The sequence below is a fragment of the Lynx rufus genome, unplaced genomic scaffold (assembly GCF_022079265.1).
Source record: "Lynx rufus isolate CCGP_SWC_20201006 ecotype Redwood Valley unplaced genomic scaffold, mLynRuf1.p SCAF_8, whole genome shotgun sequence".
Lineage (NCBI taxonomy): Eukaryota > Metazoa > Chordata > Mammalia > Carnivora > Felidae > Lynx > Lynx rufus.
In genome coordinates this window covers 117,460,471-117,477,259 of record NW_025814896.1, presented here as the reverse complement: position 1 = coordinate 117,477,259, position 16,789 = coordinate 117,460,471, and the positions used below count along the sequence as shown (strand labels likewise).

General features: G+C 43.4%; 1 protein-coding gene across 1 annotated transcript in view; it reads right to left on the bottom strand.

Annotated features, from left to right (window-relative positions):
* Positions 1–4,825: 4,825 nt before the first annotated feature.
* The window catches only part of ALK (ALK receptor tyrosine kinase), a 674,721-nt gene continuing 662,757 nt past the window's right edge, over positions 4,826–16,789 (bottom strand). Inside the window, exons 27-29 of the mRNA XM_047068721.1 lie at positions 9,532–9,666; positions 8,741–8,831; positions 4,826–5,512 (exon numbers count right to left, since the gene is read on the bottom strand). Coding sequence (XP_046924677.1) covers positions 4,826–5,512; positions 8,741–8,831; positions 9,532–9,666 — 913 coding nt within the window. The remainder of the gene's footprint in view (positions 5,513–8,740; positions 8,832–9,531; positions 9,667–16,789) is intronic.

The following is a 16,789-nucleotide window of genomic DNA, read 5'->3' as shown; positions in this document are numbered from 1 at the left end:
CCGTTATCCTCGTTTAGGACGCCTGACTCCGCAGACACCTCCTGGTCCCAAACTTGTGGCTTATTCTGGGCTTTGTTCTGTGGCTCTGGGAGTGGAGAGCAGGAGGTGCAAATTGGCAGTGGACAGGAAGTGCATCAGACCTATCGTGAAATATCGGGTGTGGCAAAAGAGAACCTTCCAAAGATAAGTTTTATGATTTTACTTTGCCAATAAGTCTGCAGTTGTAACAGACATTAAGGGAAGTGAGTGGTATGGTGCCGAAGGCGTGAAGGTTGTTAAATGGACGTGATTCTCCTAGTCCTGCTGCTTTCTTTCAGGAAACCACCCGATTAACTTTCTTCGCTAATTTTATGGTTTGCTAAAGAGATCTTTGAATAGAAAGAATAAACAGAACTGAGACTATAAACTTCTTTCTGGTCCGCTTCTGTATAAAGACTAAACGTAATTTGGCTTACTGGGATGACACACTGAATTAATTGGCCTTGGCTCCCAATGCATTAGGGGTCAAGGTGTCAAGGTTAATGAAAGGCACACACGTGTGCCCACGCACCACTCCTTTCCTGTGGGTTTGGGGCCGGGTGTTGGGATTTGCCTCACACAGAGGTGAAGTCTCATATTGTTAAGTGAGAAAGTGAGGGTTCACCTAACTTGCTTGAGTCACAGGGGTTGGTAACTGCACCCGGGGCTCTTAGCTGCTGCCCAGTCTGCCTGCCATCTCTCAAGGAGGTGCTGAGAGCCAAACCAGCCAAAATATTATAATCATCTGAAGTTTTGTCAATCTGCTATTCACCTATATTGGCAGATATTAAAATGTAAACATTCTAGACTCTAGCAACATGCACTAGTTGCTGAAGCTTAGTGGGAGTTCGTTCAATACGACTGTCTTTCAACTAATACCAGCTGACGTGCCTCTGAGCGAGCACTGGAGTGATGGCAGGACAAATAATTGTAATTGCTTTCAAGGAGGCAGTAGCCTTGGTAGATAGATGGAGTAAGGGAGATAGCTAGAGCGTGGGCAACAGAGGCAGCTGAGAAGTGGACTTTGGGCCAGCACTACAGACTCTGGTGTTCGCGGTCGTTCCGAGGTTAGCCCAGTAGCGCATCTTTACCTGAAGGGTAACACTTGTTTTACGTTTACTGAACACTGAAGAGCGGGGAAGTCCTTGCTTCGGTTGTGTGGTCATAGTTCGTGTTCCTTCCTGCCCCCCACCCCCATTGTAGGTAATGGTCTGTACTTACACTGAACTTTTCCAATGTTTCAAAATTAAGTTAGAGCTAAAAATAGCTTTGTGCTTGGGTAGCGCATTAAAAGTGAAATACACCTACTCAGGATACCAAAGGAAAACAGAATCTTAATAGAAGCCTTACTGTTTGTTCTCAATAATTCTCTTTTATTTTAGGGCATCCTATGGAGGATTACGGGAATGCTGGGTTTTGTTTTGCATGTTCGCACAACATGGGCAACCATCTGCTGCGATGAACTTAGCAAAGTCAAATAGTATGTTCTTTGGGGACCCATTTAAAGAGTCATTAGCTAAAGACAGATTGACAACACACTTCATACAGTTTTATGAGTCTTGTCATGGGGAGTCTGTTATCAAGGGTAGTCTGAATTTATATGCATCTTGTTTTTAGGTCCACAAAGCTCATGTGAATGTTAATCTTGCTGTTATTGGAGAGAATCTATTAAAGTAGTCTGATCACTTCGAATTTCTTAGTAAAGTCAAGTAAAGTTAATCTGCAGTTACAATCTCTTATAGCTCTAGAGCTTGCCAAGTATTATATGAAGCAGCCAGAAAATTTTTAAAAAATTGCTCAAACTGATGAAGTATCTTCCTTTTTGTGGTGCTTGTTTTTAACATTTAAGCCAAGTTTTAAGTGTGATAGAGTCTTCTTATTCTTTTGAGCTGAAAAGGACTGGGTTCTAGCAGGTTCTTGCTACTGTTACTAAACAAGTGGCAGATGAAACCAAACCTGGTACAAACAGGAGAACCAGGAGGCCCAGAGGGGTGGGTACAAGGGCAGGGACATAGAGGCACGTTGTGACTTTGGAAATTCTCCCCACACCCAGCCCAGATCACTTGGGAATTGAGGAGGCATCCGAGCCAGTGCTTGTGCTTGTATACACTTCGTAATCTCCATGAGGGGCAGTGAGGAAGGGAAACCATTCTCCCCATTGCACACGGAGGTGCTGAGGTCCAGGCAGATCCGATACCCCAAGGGGAGCCGGGACTCACACCCTAACTGGTGGGAGAGAATCCAGTCTCCTGACTACTACGTAGATCATACTCTTTAAGAAAAATTAAGTTTATTCCCGCTCTTTTGATTTGCTATGATTTTGAGGTGCCACATATTAAACTGGTCATTCTCTTACAGATTGCCAGTTTCCCAGTGGTACGGTTGTGAACTTGTGGTGAGCTTCCTTACAGATACGGAATATAAATAAGTTATTCTAGCTTATGGTTTAACTAACATGGCTTCTCTAAACTGTCATTGTGTCTGTTCGTGCTCTAGGTCGGACTCTTCATTCATAGTGAATAAACAAGAGCATCTCTGGCATCTGTATGAATGGCCGTGGCCTTATGGCCTTATGGCCGAGTGGACAGTAATTGGGATTAATTTTGTGGTGATACCTAGGGCTTACAGTGAGTTAAATGAAACATCTTGAGGTCATATCTCAGTGTGGAGGTGTTTATTTACTTATCCACGTATACAGGCTTTTAAGACTTGACTATCATTTACATGAAAATTGATACCAATGAAGACAATTAGAATCAGCAAATCAAACTCAGTGGTAGTAAGGCACAACCTGAAAATGTAATGGATTTATAGTTTTTAAGAAGAGACAGGGATACAGTTTCCGCCCCCCTCCCCTCCCCCCCACCATTAATGACAATAAAGAGTTGGCTGTTTAGCCATGTAGCATGCTCCCTGTTTAACTGGTTACTGGTGTTACAGATCTAAAATGAAATCGTTCTTCTCAGTTCTTGTCAGCTCCCCTGTCATTATCCTTTAGGAGACTGCGTCTCAAAGTATCACTCTTGGGCCCCTTTAGGTGGTTTATGAGTTAGATTAATGTTTACATGATTGGACTGTTTACTTTTGTACCTGGCATGAGCCAGAACTGTACTGATTATTTTTGGCAGTTAAGATAAAGAAAAAGTGGTGTTGAGGGTATCAGATGTGCAGAACCACTGACTAGGGCAAGGCATCTGCCATAGAAAGAATGGACACTTGTCCAGTGTTGGCCTAGAACAGAATGGCTTTCCCACATCCAAAGTGATACTTGTGATGTAGGCGAAAGTGGGGCGGTGGGGGAAAAGGTGGATATGTACATATAGTCCTTTTGCTCGGGAATGCTCAGAGCCTAGCAAGGAATGGAAAATGCTCTCCTCCCGAAGCAATGCTTTGGCACAGCTACCACCAGGAAAGAAGCTGAGCAAAGGGCCGGAGGAGCAGCAGAAAGAACGAACGACGTGAAAATTCACTGGTAAAGCCTTGTTGCGTAGGTGTGTGTGTGTCAAATTCAACTGGTCCCCAGTTCGTTTTCGTGGAAATAAACGTAATGTGTGAAAAACAAGTTCAGAGCCCCCACGACAACATGCCAGTGTCAGTCTCTGCACGCCACTGCCCTGTAGCCCCTCTCCTCTCTGCCCCCCAGAAGAAGAATTCTGTGTTTCGGTCTGCATTTGGTAGCTAGACGAACGATGCTATGTATGTTTGAGCAGATGTGTGTCCCCTCGTCCACTGAGATCACATGATGCAGGGGGATGAACGTAGGTGAACACTGGAAGGAAGGACACTGCACCCCTCCTCAGGACCACTGACGGCCTGTTACTCCAGTGACCCGCCTGTCACTTGCAGGTGGACACGTCAGCGTGGTAACTTTCATGATGGAAACTGTTGGAAGGTTTTGGCCGGGGATGTATTGATACCTAGGCCCGTGAAGGGATGGGTTTCTATGCTTCAATGTATCACTGCTGCTTAAGATTTTTGCTTTTAAATGATCAGAGTTTATTTTAATTAGTGGAAAGTTTTAAATTAAGTAAGTGATAATGCAAATCTTGAGTTTTCAATCCAGTAGGAATCCTCACACTCAGTTTTCCCCTTTTTAGTAGGAGGGTTTTCTTAAGGCATGAGGTATATTAGCAGGATGTTTGAATCTCTGGATCTGTACGTACGGTGTTTTGTATCATATTCAAAGTACGCTGAATATCTGCTTTTCATTCACACGAGTGTATTCACATTTTCTTTATGGTACCGTAACTATTCATGTTTTTACAATCATCGTTGAATCAGCGCAATTGAAAGCATCCGGACATCGTCTAAAGGGACATTTCAGTTGTCTCTGATTTTTCCTTGCCCGGTAAAGAATGAAGGTCTTTCCCCGTGCCAGCCCATTACAAGCACCTCCTTTATTTCTGTTCCCTCCCCCCTCTTCAAGTGGTCCCGGTCCACATCAGCAAGGTAAGGAGCCACCCATGACTCCGACTATGAGACACATAAGCAGCGAATTCTGACTGCACTGAGGCAGAGCACACACAGTTTGAGAGAAGCAGGAGGCAGCATACATCAAACGCCCCCAAGTCGGGGCCTTGTGTTTCTCGCTTGTCTTTATGATATTTTTCTTCTTTTGAAAGAATGAGATGAACCCATGCTCGAAACCTTTTCCTAAAGCATTTTGAAAATACAGCTGTTTCTGTGGCACTTCAAAACAAGTTGGCACAAAATGAAAAGCGACGTTTGGTCTCTGTGGGGGAGCCATTTCCTGTCCCTCCTCCACAGGCTCAGGGTTCCCAAGGAAGATAAATGAGTGCCAGTGGGCTCAGGGCCCAGGCTGGTTTTTCAGAATGGTGTCCTCGTAATGACTGGTTCCAGGGGCAGTGGTGGCCTCTAAAGGTAAGCCCTGTTGCTGGTAGCCATAGTTGACATTTCCACACGGGAAGTGACGTAGCCTGAACAGAGGCACTTCCTTCATGTTGGCAGTCAGCGAGGATGGTTCTAGGAGCAGAGAGGCACCCGGAAGTCTGCCAGTTGCAACGTTCGGTGGGACGGTACAGCTTCCCTCACGTCCCAGGTTTCCTCTCTCATGGTGCTCCTTCTTTGCCGGAGGATTGTTCTTTTTGGTGGGTTTCTCTGTAAACCATGAGCCATAAGTTGGGTTCCATAGGCTGGTGGGTTTGTTTCTGGATCCCTGGACTTTGTGTAGCTCTGATGGCGGGTTGGACTGAGAGAACGCCATATTAACGTGTCCCCCTTCCACGGCGGGCCCTCTGGTGACGCGAACAGAGAGCTCCGTGGCCGTGGGTTTCTTGGAGGCTTTGCCGGAGGAAGTGGAAGGCAGAGGGGGCGGGGCAGCTGGATCCTGCCCTTCCTCCCGTTTAGCTTGTGGAGGGGAGACTAGGAGAGGAGGAATACCCTCCGGGTCTTGGGGCCTCATGGGCACCTTTTCTTCCTCCTCCACGAGTGGGCCATACTCTATGGGCAAAGCGGTGTTGATCACGTCTGGGTCCTACAGGTGGGAGAAACAAACCGATTAAGATGCTGAATCGCAGAATTGTTGGATCTGGAAGATCCCTTAGCGATGGTCTCGTCCAAACTTACTTTACAGATGAAGAAACCATTCAGCGTTTATTGGGAATATATTAATTCATAGGCACCGGGGAATAGGAAGTGAACGGGAATCATCCTCATCCTTGAAGAGCTCGCAGAGGAAACCCTAGTATAGAAGTGTCAGGTGCTGGGAAGCAGCCAACTGCCCGGGGCAGGGGAGGCGACCAGGACAGGCTATGCAGGCTATGCCCACCACCTTGGGCAAATCTTGCAGATTCACGGGTTAAAAAATATATAAATCAGTTTAAAAAATTACTCCAGCGTATTCCCAATAAAATCCTTCAACTACAAAAGTCTGTGTGTTTGACTTCGTGTGTGTGTGCGCACATGTGTATGCACATGCGTGTATGCACGCAGGACAAGAGGGAGGGGAAGGGAGGAGAGGAGACACAAATGCTGTGCTGGCTTACAAGATTTATCTCTTCTCGGCTGGGGCACCTGGATAGCTCAGTCGGTTAAGCACCCCACTTCGGTTTGGGTCATGGTCTTGTGGTTTGTGAGTTCGGGCCCCATGTTGGGCTCTGTGCTGACAGCTCAGAGCCTGGAGCCTGCTTCGGATTCTGTATCTCCCTCTCTCTCTGCCCTTCCCCCTCTCATGTTCTTTCTCTCTCTCTCAAAAATAAACATTAAAGGGGCGCCTGGGTGGCGCAGTCGGTTAAGCGTCCGACTTCAGCCAGGTCACGATCTCGCGGTCCGTGAGTTCAAGCCCCGCGTCGGGCTCTGGGCTGATGGCTCAGAGCCTGGAGCCTGTTTCCGATTCTGTGTCTCCCTCTCTCTGCCCCTCCCCCGTTCATGCTCTGTCTCTCTCTGTCCCAAAAATAAATAAACGTGGAAAAAAAAAACAAACATTAAAAAAAAAAAGATTTCTCTCTTCTCGGGGCACCTGGGTGGCTCACTCGGTTAAGCGTCCGACTTCGGCTCAAGTCATGATTTTGCTGTCCATGAGTTTGGGCCCCATATCGGGCTCTGTGCTGACAGCTCAGAGCCTGGAGCTTGCTTTGGATTCTGTGTCTTCCTCTCTGCCCCTCCCCCACTCACTATCTCTCTTCCTTAAAAATAAAAACATTAAAAAAAAAGGATCTCTTTTCTTCCTAGCTACCTTCCATTTTCATATTTGGCTGGGCTACACTTGATGATAACTTTTCCCCTGTTACATCTTCGTGTGTGCAGATTACACAGTGGTTCTTTATCTGGCCTGGATACGCTCAGCCTCTTTGTGAAACCCACGAAATGCGGCAGTGCTGTGAGGAAAACCACTTACAAACCCGACTTTGTGCTAGATCATTTTTATAGCAGTGGATTGTAATATAGAAAGGCAGAAGCAGTTGCCAGAGATTGGAAGAAAATTTGTGGAAGGAAGCTTAAACTTGGGGGAATTTAATTCTTTAATATTTTATGCAAATTGGGAAAGCCATTGCTTCAGTTTTGCAGAAGAGCACATTGGTCCAGGATTTGTCAACAAGGAGTGTGAGAATAAAAATAACTACATCCTGGTTCTCTTATTCTTTAGTTCTTTCCCTGTTAATTATTAATCTCTATGGGGGGAGTCATTCAAAATATACTTGTACAGAATTACCTGCTTTTAAGAGGGATGTTATATACTTTGGAGAAAAATTACTCCGAAGTGTGTGTGTGTGTGTGTGTGTGTAGACACACACACACACACACACACACACACATTTAAGTGGGTATATTCCATTAGTATAACAATAACCTAAAATGCCATTCACAGAACACCAAGTTTTCTGAAAGAACCCCAAATAACTTGATATCTAGATAAATGCCAGTGCCCTCACTTTTTTTTTTATGTTTTTATGTTATTTTTGAGAGAGAGAGACAGAGTGAGAGTGGGGGAGGGGCACAGAGAGACAGAGACAGAATCCGAAGCAGATTCCAGGCTCCAGGCTCTGAGTTGTCAACGCAGAGCCCGATGTGGGGCTTGGACTCACGAGCCGTGAGATCATGACCTGAGCTGAAGTCTGTCGCCCAACCGACTGAGCCACCCAGTTGCCCCAGTGCCTTCACTTTTGAACGGAAGATGCTGGAAGGGTGAGACTCTGGTGCTGGGAACGAAGGATGTGGCTTGAACATGTATGTGTCTCCTGTCACAACTAAGGTGATTTAGAGAGGTCGTGGCTCATTGTCTGACTTCTGAAATACTCTCGAGAGTCTGATATCCTGGCAGAATGAGAGCCGAGAGAGGGAAAGATGTGTGGAGAGGTGACACTGCCACAGGGAGGGAGCATCCCTGAAGGGTCAGCTGGTGGTACAGGTGGAGGGACTCCTGGGGGGGGGACAGGGGGGCACCATGCAGCTGGTGATGCAGGTGGAGGGGCTCCACCTCCACTGACACTTGGGGAAGGGGGTGAGACTGGGTGCAGATGTCCAGGCAGGGGGGGGAATGAATTCTTAGCTTCTCCTCTCCTGAGGTAGGAGGCATAGTCTGCTAGAATGGGGTAGAAAAGGGAGAATTTAGAGTCCTTTTTGAAGGAAATAAGGACGCACAGTACTGCTAGGAAGCTGTGTGGCTTGGAGAAACCTCTCCAAGCCTCAACTCATCTGGAAAGTGGGGATATTTTGTGTACCTGACTGAGGATACAATGGAATACATGGAAAACGATTTGCGTATTACAGATGCTGTACTAACGCCTTTGATGATGTTAAAATTTCTCCGAATCACCTTGTTCCTCCCTTGAATCCCTCTGATATAGGTCATTGGGCATAGGATTTAACAATTATATACTGGCAGTGGTTTCACATTAGCATTTCTCTAGCCACACCATAAACTGTTTGAGAGCAGGTGTTTCCCATACGTCTCTGATGCTCCAGTTTTGTCTACAAAACCATTAGTTACCCAGTAGGGTTTTAGTCAACACTTGTGAGTCCTGATTCCCTAATATTATTGAGTGTCTGAAACTGCATCATGTGTTGGTGAAGGAAGAGGCGGTAACTAGCATTTTTTTTCCAAACCGGGCAAACTGAGGCACTCGTCATTTTACTGCAGAGATAAACAACCATTCTAGTGATTGCAACTCCCTATTTCCTGGCTGGTTTAACTTTCATTTCACATTTTGGGATTTGCCATCTTTTCCATATAAATGCTGGTCAAAGGGAAAAGAGTTTATACCTGGGTGCAGTATTCAATCCTCTCCAAAATTATGGCAAAGTTGGGCCTATCTTCAGGCTGATGTTGCCAGCACTGGGTCATTATCCGGTATCTAAAAGAAGAGTAAGCACACTCATTAAAACCGGGAGAAACAAGGGTGAAAAATAGTTTCCCCAGCACTTTCCCAGGGGGACCAGAGGTGGCACTGTCTTGGAGAGTGAAAACTCATCTATGTCCCATGTGGCTGGCATATGCCGCCCTCTGCCGCTGGGCCAAGGAATCGCGCCCAGGTGTAAGGCTATTAGAACACCAAAGCTCATTAACAGACGTCCTGGAGTTTACATGAAATATGGCTCCTCTCATTCCATTTCTGAACTAAAGTCACCTCTGGGGAAGAATATTCTAATTATATTTCCCATCTGCCTTGCTTGTGGGAAGGAGGTGAGGGATGCCCGACAAGACAGCAGAAAATGCAGGGATTGGAAATCTTTAAAGGTGACTTGAAACAGATGGCATAGGGCAGCCGGGGTGGAGTCTGGGACACAGATTCCTAAGAGGTGTGGGGGAGCCTGGTGGGTCCACAGCCTCCAGTCAGACAGTAGATAACTTTCAAGTCATGACATTACTGCTTCCGAGGGGCTGGAGGACTAACCCTCCTCACGCAAGTCACAGACACACTCCTATCCTGGGGCATGTTAAATGAGGTCAGCCATCTGCCCCTTCATCTTAAAAAAGCATATGTGGCTGCAATAATTTTTGAAAAGGAAAATCATCCTTAGCAACTTGTAGAAATGTTCCCAAAAGAGTCATACACGGGCCCAGGACAGTTCTTAGGTGGGTCCATCCGTCCTCCGCTGGTGACGAACTCCAGAACTTCCTGGTTGCTTTTGCTAGGGTATGGCATGTATCCAAGAGAAAATATTTCCCACAGCAGCACTCCAAAGGACCTGTGTACAGAACAGAAGATACGATATGGGCACACACACGCACACACACATGCACGCAGATATATAGACATACACACAGGGACACACAAAGACATACACATACAGATATAAAATTTGACTCTTTTGTTACACATTTTCCCAAATTGGGAATTCTTAATATGGAGAACAACAACAAAAAGAATGAGAAAGTAGCCACATGCGATGCTCCATAAAAAAGGTAACCATTGTTAGCATGTTCTTTTTTTGTTCCAGTCAAGTTCCTGTACTTAGAATTTTTTTTTTTTTACATCACTGCAGTTATATTTAATAAGCAATTTTGAACCTTGGCTGTTTTTGCAGTTTCCATTACAGGATAAACATTTTCTATGCCAATAGAAACATTTGAAATGGTCCCAAAACATTCCCTGGAGTAGTTGTGCCATAATTTGCCTAATCATTTCCATATTGTTTTTAATTTTTTATAATATTTCAAAGACTGTGATGAACATCTTTGTGCATTTTTTAAAAGAACAATTTCCTTAGGAAAAATTCTTCAAATTTGGGATTAGGATAATCTAGTAAAATCTAGGATAATTCTAGTAGAATGACTAGATCAAAAGAATATGAACACCAAAAAATTCTTGGCACATACTGTCCACTTCCACTCTTCCAAATGTGTCATTCCGAATCACCAAGCAGCACTATGCAATAATGCATCATTCTCCCCAACATTGAGTATTCTTATCAAAAATGAGAATTATTGCTGATTTTAAGGTAGAAAATGGTAGAATCTTTTAGATTATATTGACTTGATAATGAACATGGTTGTTTTCTCAAGTATATTCGCTCCCCCCCACCATGAATTGTTTGTATTTTTTTGCCCATTTATGTCTACATATTGTTTTGGTATTTATTAATTTTCTTTTTTATTTGTAGACCTACTTTATCAGAGATACTAACCTTTATCCAAAATTGAAATAATTCTATCAGTTGCTTTCTAATTCCACTTTTTAGCATCCCAAAGATTTTTATTTTTAGGTAGTCAAATCTATTTTTTAAAATTTTGTGATTTCCTCCATCTGTTTTATAGAGCGTACAATCCTCCCTTCACCAAAGACTAGATGAGTATTTGCTGTTTTCTTCTAAGTTGTATTTGTTCTTCCTCTCCAGCTGGATTTGAGAACTTAGTTTGATGTGTGGTGTGAGGTAAGGGTCTACATTGAATCATTTGCAAACAACAAATCCTCTAATACTATTCATAGAATAATTTCCCCCTGACTATTGACTTGTGAGTAAAAACACATCTATTTCTGAGCTCTCTATTCACTTAATCTATTTGACTGCTCCTTGCGTGATGCCATTCTGTGTTACATTTTGTGTATTTATGTTGCAATATCTGGTAGGGCAGTTTTTTCCTTAAGAAATGTAGTTGAATTCTCATTTGTTAACCTGTTTTAAATGACCTTTATTTTTTTGTTTTATTAAATTTTTTTTAATATTTTTGAGACAGAGAGAGACAGAGCATGAGTGGGGGAGGGGCAGAGAGCGAGGGAGACACAGAATCTGAAGCAGGCTCCAGACTCTTAGCCGTCAGCATAGAGCCCAATGTGGGGCTTGAACTCATGGAACGTGAGATCATGACCTGAGCTGAAGTCGGACGCTCAACTGACTGAGCCACCCAGGCGTCCCTAGTTTTATTTTTTAAATGTTTACATTCATTTTGAGAGAGAGAAAGCGCATGAGCGCAAGTCAGGGAAAGAAAGAGAGAGAGAATCCCAAGCAGGATCTGAGCTGTCAGCGCAGAGCCTGAGGTGGGCTCAAACTCATGAACTGTAAGATCATGACCTGAGCCAAAACCAAGAGTTGGACGCTTAACAGGTGCCCCCGTTTTAAATAAACTTTAAAATGATGCTATCATGTTCCAGAAGCATCATCTTTCATATTTTGACTAAAATTTTTATTTTAGCCTTTAATTTCTTACTTAGCTTTTTGGCAAAAAGAAAAAAAAAGGGTCTATCCTTGTTTTTGCATCTGGGTGTAGTTTTCAGATGTTAATAAATATTCTATCAAAAATTGTAGAGAACTATAGCTTCTCCATCTCCTAAGGAAAAAAAAAAGTACATCATCTCGGTGAAATTTCAAAGATTCTTGTGAGGAGCATTGGGCAAAGATATTGTCCATATCTTTCAGGTGAGAATTCTAAAGCAGAGGTTATTATACAGTTAATCTGAGACAGACTGGAATACGTTATTAGATCTCTCGATTCTGCTAACTACAAATTGCCTGGTGTATATATTCTTCTCAGTTTGTCTTCCCCCAAGGCAAAACAAAATAGGCAAAATCATGCAAAAAAAAACCTGGTAGTAAGGCATAATGAATTCCAGCTATCTTTTTTCTGCCTGTCTAGGTAGCTAGAGAAATAGATTGTAGTATCCTTTGAGAGAAGCAGCATATTAGACAGCAAATAGATATTTATTTTCTTGGTTTGGAGTTCAAAGGAGCAAGAGGCAGTGTTGGTCATAGAACTTTGATAATTTTAGGTAAGGAGAGTTGTCATATTTAGCAAATAGCCATACAGGAACCATATTTCTTCCAGACAAACAAGAGATGCTTTTAAAATATAAGTATATCCCAAATACTGCCTGGGATATACTTATACTAAAAAATTACTCACTGTTCATCTGAAATCCAATTTTAACTGGTCATCTTTTATTTTATGTGCCAAATGGTTCTATGTTTTGTGTGCCAAATGGTTCTTTAATCACCTATAAGCCTGTCCTAAGTAGGAGCAATAGGGCCCACGGCTTTGCCCCAAAACATTCAAAGCCAAATAAAAACAAGTATTTAAAAAACAAAACAAAACAAGATACTCTTCCTTCTCTTGGTATTAAACTTGCTCTGCCTGAAATTAAAGAAACAGCTTAAGTAACTGCTGATTAAATTGTTTTAAGAATTTGAATCAGTGAAGATAATCTGGTGACAAGGTTTTAAAATCGTGAATCGTGCTGTGCTCATCAGTCTTTTAAAGTTACATTTTATTTTCCTTTATTCATAGCTTGGAGCACAGTTTTTAGAAAAATGGGAACCAAAAGTGCGTCTGGCTTTTGGAATGGGTAAGTTAAGGGGATGAAAGGCAGAGCGTAGGGAATACAGTCAGTGGGATTGTAACAGCGCTGTGTGGTGACAGGTGGTAGCCACATTTGTGATGAGCACAGCATAATGTATACACTCGTCCAATCACTATGTTGTACATTATGTGTCACCTGTACTTCAACAACAACAAAAAGGTTACTGTACTGTATTTAGGTATCCAGCCAGCTGATCCCACTGTCTCCTGCAGTTCTCCTGGGAGCTCGAGACTCACAGACCAGAAGTCCACTCAGCATCTCCACTGGCCTGTCTTACAGGCATCTCAGACTGGACTTGTCCAAAAGCTCTTTCCCCACCCAACCCATCTCCTCTGTTCTCTCTGGTGGCGGCCATCCCAGGAAGTGCCCTCGACCTCACTCTTGCCACACCTCCCACTCTACAGCTGACTTTCAGCAATCCTGTCCACCCTCAAGGCACAGCTCGAATCCCACCACGGCTACTGGCTGCCCTGCCACCACTAAGCCTGCCTCTCTGTTCTCTTATCGAGAAATGGGCAGGGTTTCTCATCTTCACCTGCCCCACTCCAGTATCACTTCATTGGCAGCCAGAGTGATTTTTTTTTTTTTTTTTTTTTTTTTTTTTTTTTTTTACAGATCCTGTCAAGCTCTGGCTTCCAACCTTTCAGGGGCATCCCATTGTGCGCTGAATAGAACCCACGTCCCCTAACCTGGTTCCTAGGGCACTCTGCGTCCGGCCCCTGCCTGCCCTTCTTTCTCAACTGTCACTGGCCCTCAGGCTCACCAGCTCCAGCCATGAAGACTTGTTTTCATTCCTCAAACAAGCTCATCTTGCTTCTGCCACTGGCCTTTTACATTTGACTTTCCCCGCAGCCTGGAAAGCCTTCCTCTCAGATCTTTCCATCTTTCTGCCATTCAGGCATTGGGCTGTCACCTCCTCCATGGAGCTGTCCCCACCATCTGGACTAAACAGCCTCCCTCCTCAGGCCCCTCCACCCCACACTCTTTATCCTCTGCTTTTTTGTCTCCATGGCACTCATCAATATCCTAGGTTATGCAATTTATCTGTGTCTTTAAGCATTTTAATTAGGAAATAATGTAAGCTTTAAAAAGGAAAGGTAATATAATAGATAATTTTGTACCTAGGTGTTAAACTTTTGTCTTATTTGTGTCCAGTCTCCTTTTCTTTTTTTGAAGAAAAAAAATACAGTTAAGTCCCAACCTCCCTCCTCTCCTCCTCCCCTCCCTCCCCTTCCCTCACTGAAGTTGGAATGTAACATTCCCATCTATGTTTGCAGAGTTTCTGCAATGTGTGAAAGCATAATAACAAATCTGTATTACAGACTTGGCTTTTGTATTGTAAAATTATGCATAATGATATCCCACCCCTTTCTGGAACTTGTCTTTCTTTCAATAAAGGTTGCATACAGATTTATCCATGTTGATACATGCAGGTTTAGTGTGTTCTTTCATATTGCTAAATAGTTTTCTGTGATATCGGTAAACCACCATTTATTTTCCATCCCCCGTTTGAGGGATACTTAAGTTGTTTTTGCCTTTTCTCTATTATAAGCAGTGTTGCAAATGAACATCCTTGCCCAAATCCATATTTGTCAACATCTAAAGTAGACACTTGGAAATAGAATTGCTGGGTCACAGGATAGACATGTGTTCAGAACGGTTACCTAATTACTGAACTTACTATCTGCACTTGGCTAGGGTAGTTGGTGATGCTCTAACTTTGGTGCACATGGAATCACCCAGAGGGCTCCTTAAAACACAGATTGCTGGGCCCCACCCCTAGAGCTCCTGTTTCATTAGGCCCGAGGTGAGGGCTAAGCACCTGCATTTCTTTTTTTTTTTAATTTTTTTTTCAACGTTTTTATTTATTTTTGGGACAGAGAGAGACAGAGCATGAACGGGGGAGGGGCAGAGAGAGAGGGAGACACAGAATCGGAAACAGGCTCCAGGCTCCGAGCCATCAGCCCAGAGCCCGACGCGGGGCTCAAACTCACGGACCGCGAGATCGTGACCTGGCTGAAGTCGGACGCTTAACCGACTGCGCCACCCAGGCGCCCCAGCACCTGCATTTCTAACAAGTCTCAGGTGATGCTAGGGCTGCTGATCCCAGGACCACTGTGATCCACTGGGTTTGGGTAAGTCACATCCCAGTGACTTAAAACAACAAAGGCTCCTGCTCACATCATCAAAACATGGGTCAGGAAGGGGATTCTGATCATTGTGACTCCCCTGTCTTGTGATGTGTTTCGCAATTTGGAGGACGTTTGTCCATTGTCCTCTTGGTTTCCTGTGTTGCTGTTGAGAAACTCGAAACCATTTGGATTCCCTATTTTAATCTCTTATAATTTTTTACTATTATTATTTGTCTCCTTGAAAGCTTGCAAAATCTTGAACACCACTGGTCTGAAATTTCACGATGACGTGCTTTTGCGTGGCTCTTTTTACTCACCACGCTTGGCACTTGGTGGACACTTTCATTCTGGAAATGTATGCCTTTCTGTTCTGGAAAATCCTCTTGAATTGTTTCTTTGATATGTTTATTCCCTTCGCTTCTTCTGTTCATTCTTTCTGGGACTCCCATTTGTCAGAAATTGGATCTAATGGGTTTAATCTTCTTAATTTTCTTTTCTTTTCTTTCCTACATATCCCATTGGTTCATAGTTGTTTTATTTTCTAGAAGATTTATTCAACTCTGACTTCAACCTGTTACTTTTACATTATCATTATTATCATATTAAAATATAAACTGTTTTCTTTTTTAAAAAAAATTTTTTTTTTCAACGTTTATTTATTTTTGGGACAGAGAGAGAGACAGAGCATGAACGGGGGAGGGGCAGAGAGAGAGGGAGACACAGAATCGGAAACAGGCTCCAGGCTCTGAGCCATCAGCCCAGAGCCTGACGCGGGGCTCGAACTCACGGACTGCGAGATCGTGACCTGGCTGAAGTCGGACGCTTAACCGACTGCGCCACCCAGGCGCCCCTGTTTTCTTAACAATAGTTTTAGATTGTAAATGAAGGATGAAGGTAATAGTGTTCTCACATACTTCACATTCAATTTCCCCTACTTTTAGCATCTTACATTAGTATGGTATATTTGTTACAATTAATGAGCCAATATTAAGGCATCATTATTAACTAGAACCTATAGTTTATTCAGATTTCCTTAGCCTTTGCTGCATTTACTTTTTCTGTTCCAGGTCACCATTAGAATATCACATTTTATGTATTTGTCATATTTCCTTAGGCTACTCTTGACTTTGGCAACTTCTCACGCTTTCCTTGTTTTTGATGACTTTGACAGTTTTGAGGAGTATTGGTCAGGGCTTTAGCAGAATGTCCATTTGGGATTTGTCTGCTTTCTTATGATTAGACTAGAGTTGTTGGGTGTGGGGAGAAAGACCACAGAGGTTAAATGCCGTTTTCGTCACATCATATCAAGGGCACATGCTACCAACATGATCTATCACTATAGATGCTGACCTTGACCACCTGACCTAACATGGCTGTGTGCTGCTCACATGAGCTTCAGGAGACTAATGCTCCACCTCCTTGAGGGCTCTCTCATATTTCTATTTCTAAGAACTTTTTTTCTCTAAAACCCTTGTTTTAAACAATCTTTTGTCCTTAGATTACGGTTGCAACAATTCATCTTTCTGAGGATATTATAGTTTTTAGAAGTTTTCCTAAGCTTTCTGCATTTTTCTGCCTCCAAATTCCTCTTTATACATTTGTTTCCTTCAGATTAGGATCTTCTCTCAAGCATTTGTTGATTCTTGGCTGGCTGTTCATATTTTATTACGGGGACATTACAAAGCCGATGAGAAGTTCTATGTAGATCTTATCCAGTGGGGGAGCAGCTGGCTTGCATGTTTCACTGGGTATCGGTCCCTGTCACCGCTGTCACAAACTGCCACAAACTTGGTGGCTTAAAACAACAGAAGTTTATTTTCTCACAGCTCTGAGGGCCAGATGTCCAAAATCAGTGCCATATCCTGGACTGAAATCATGGTGTCT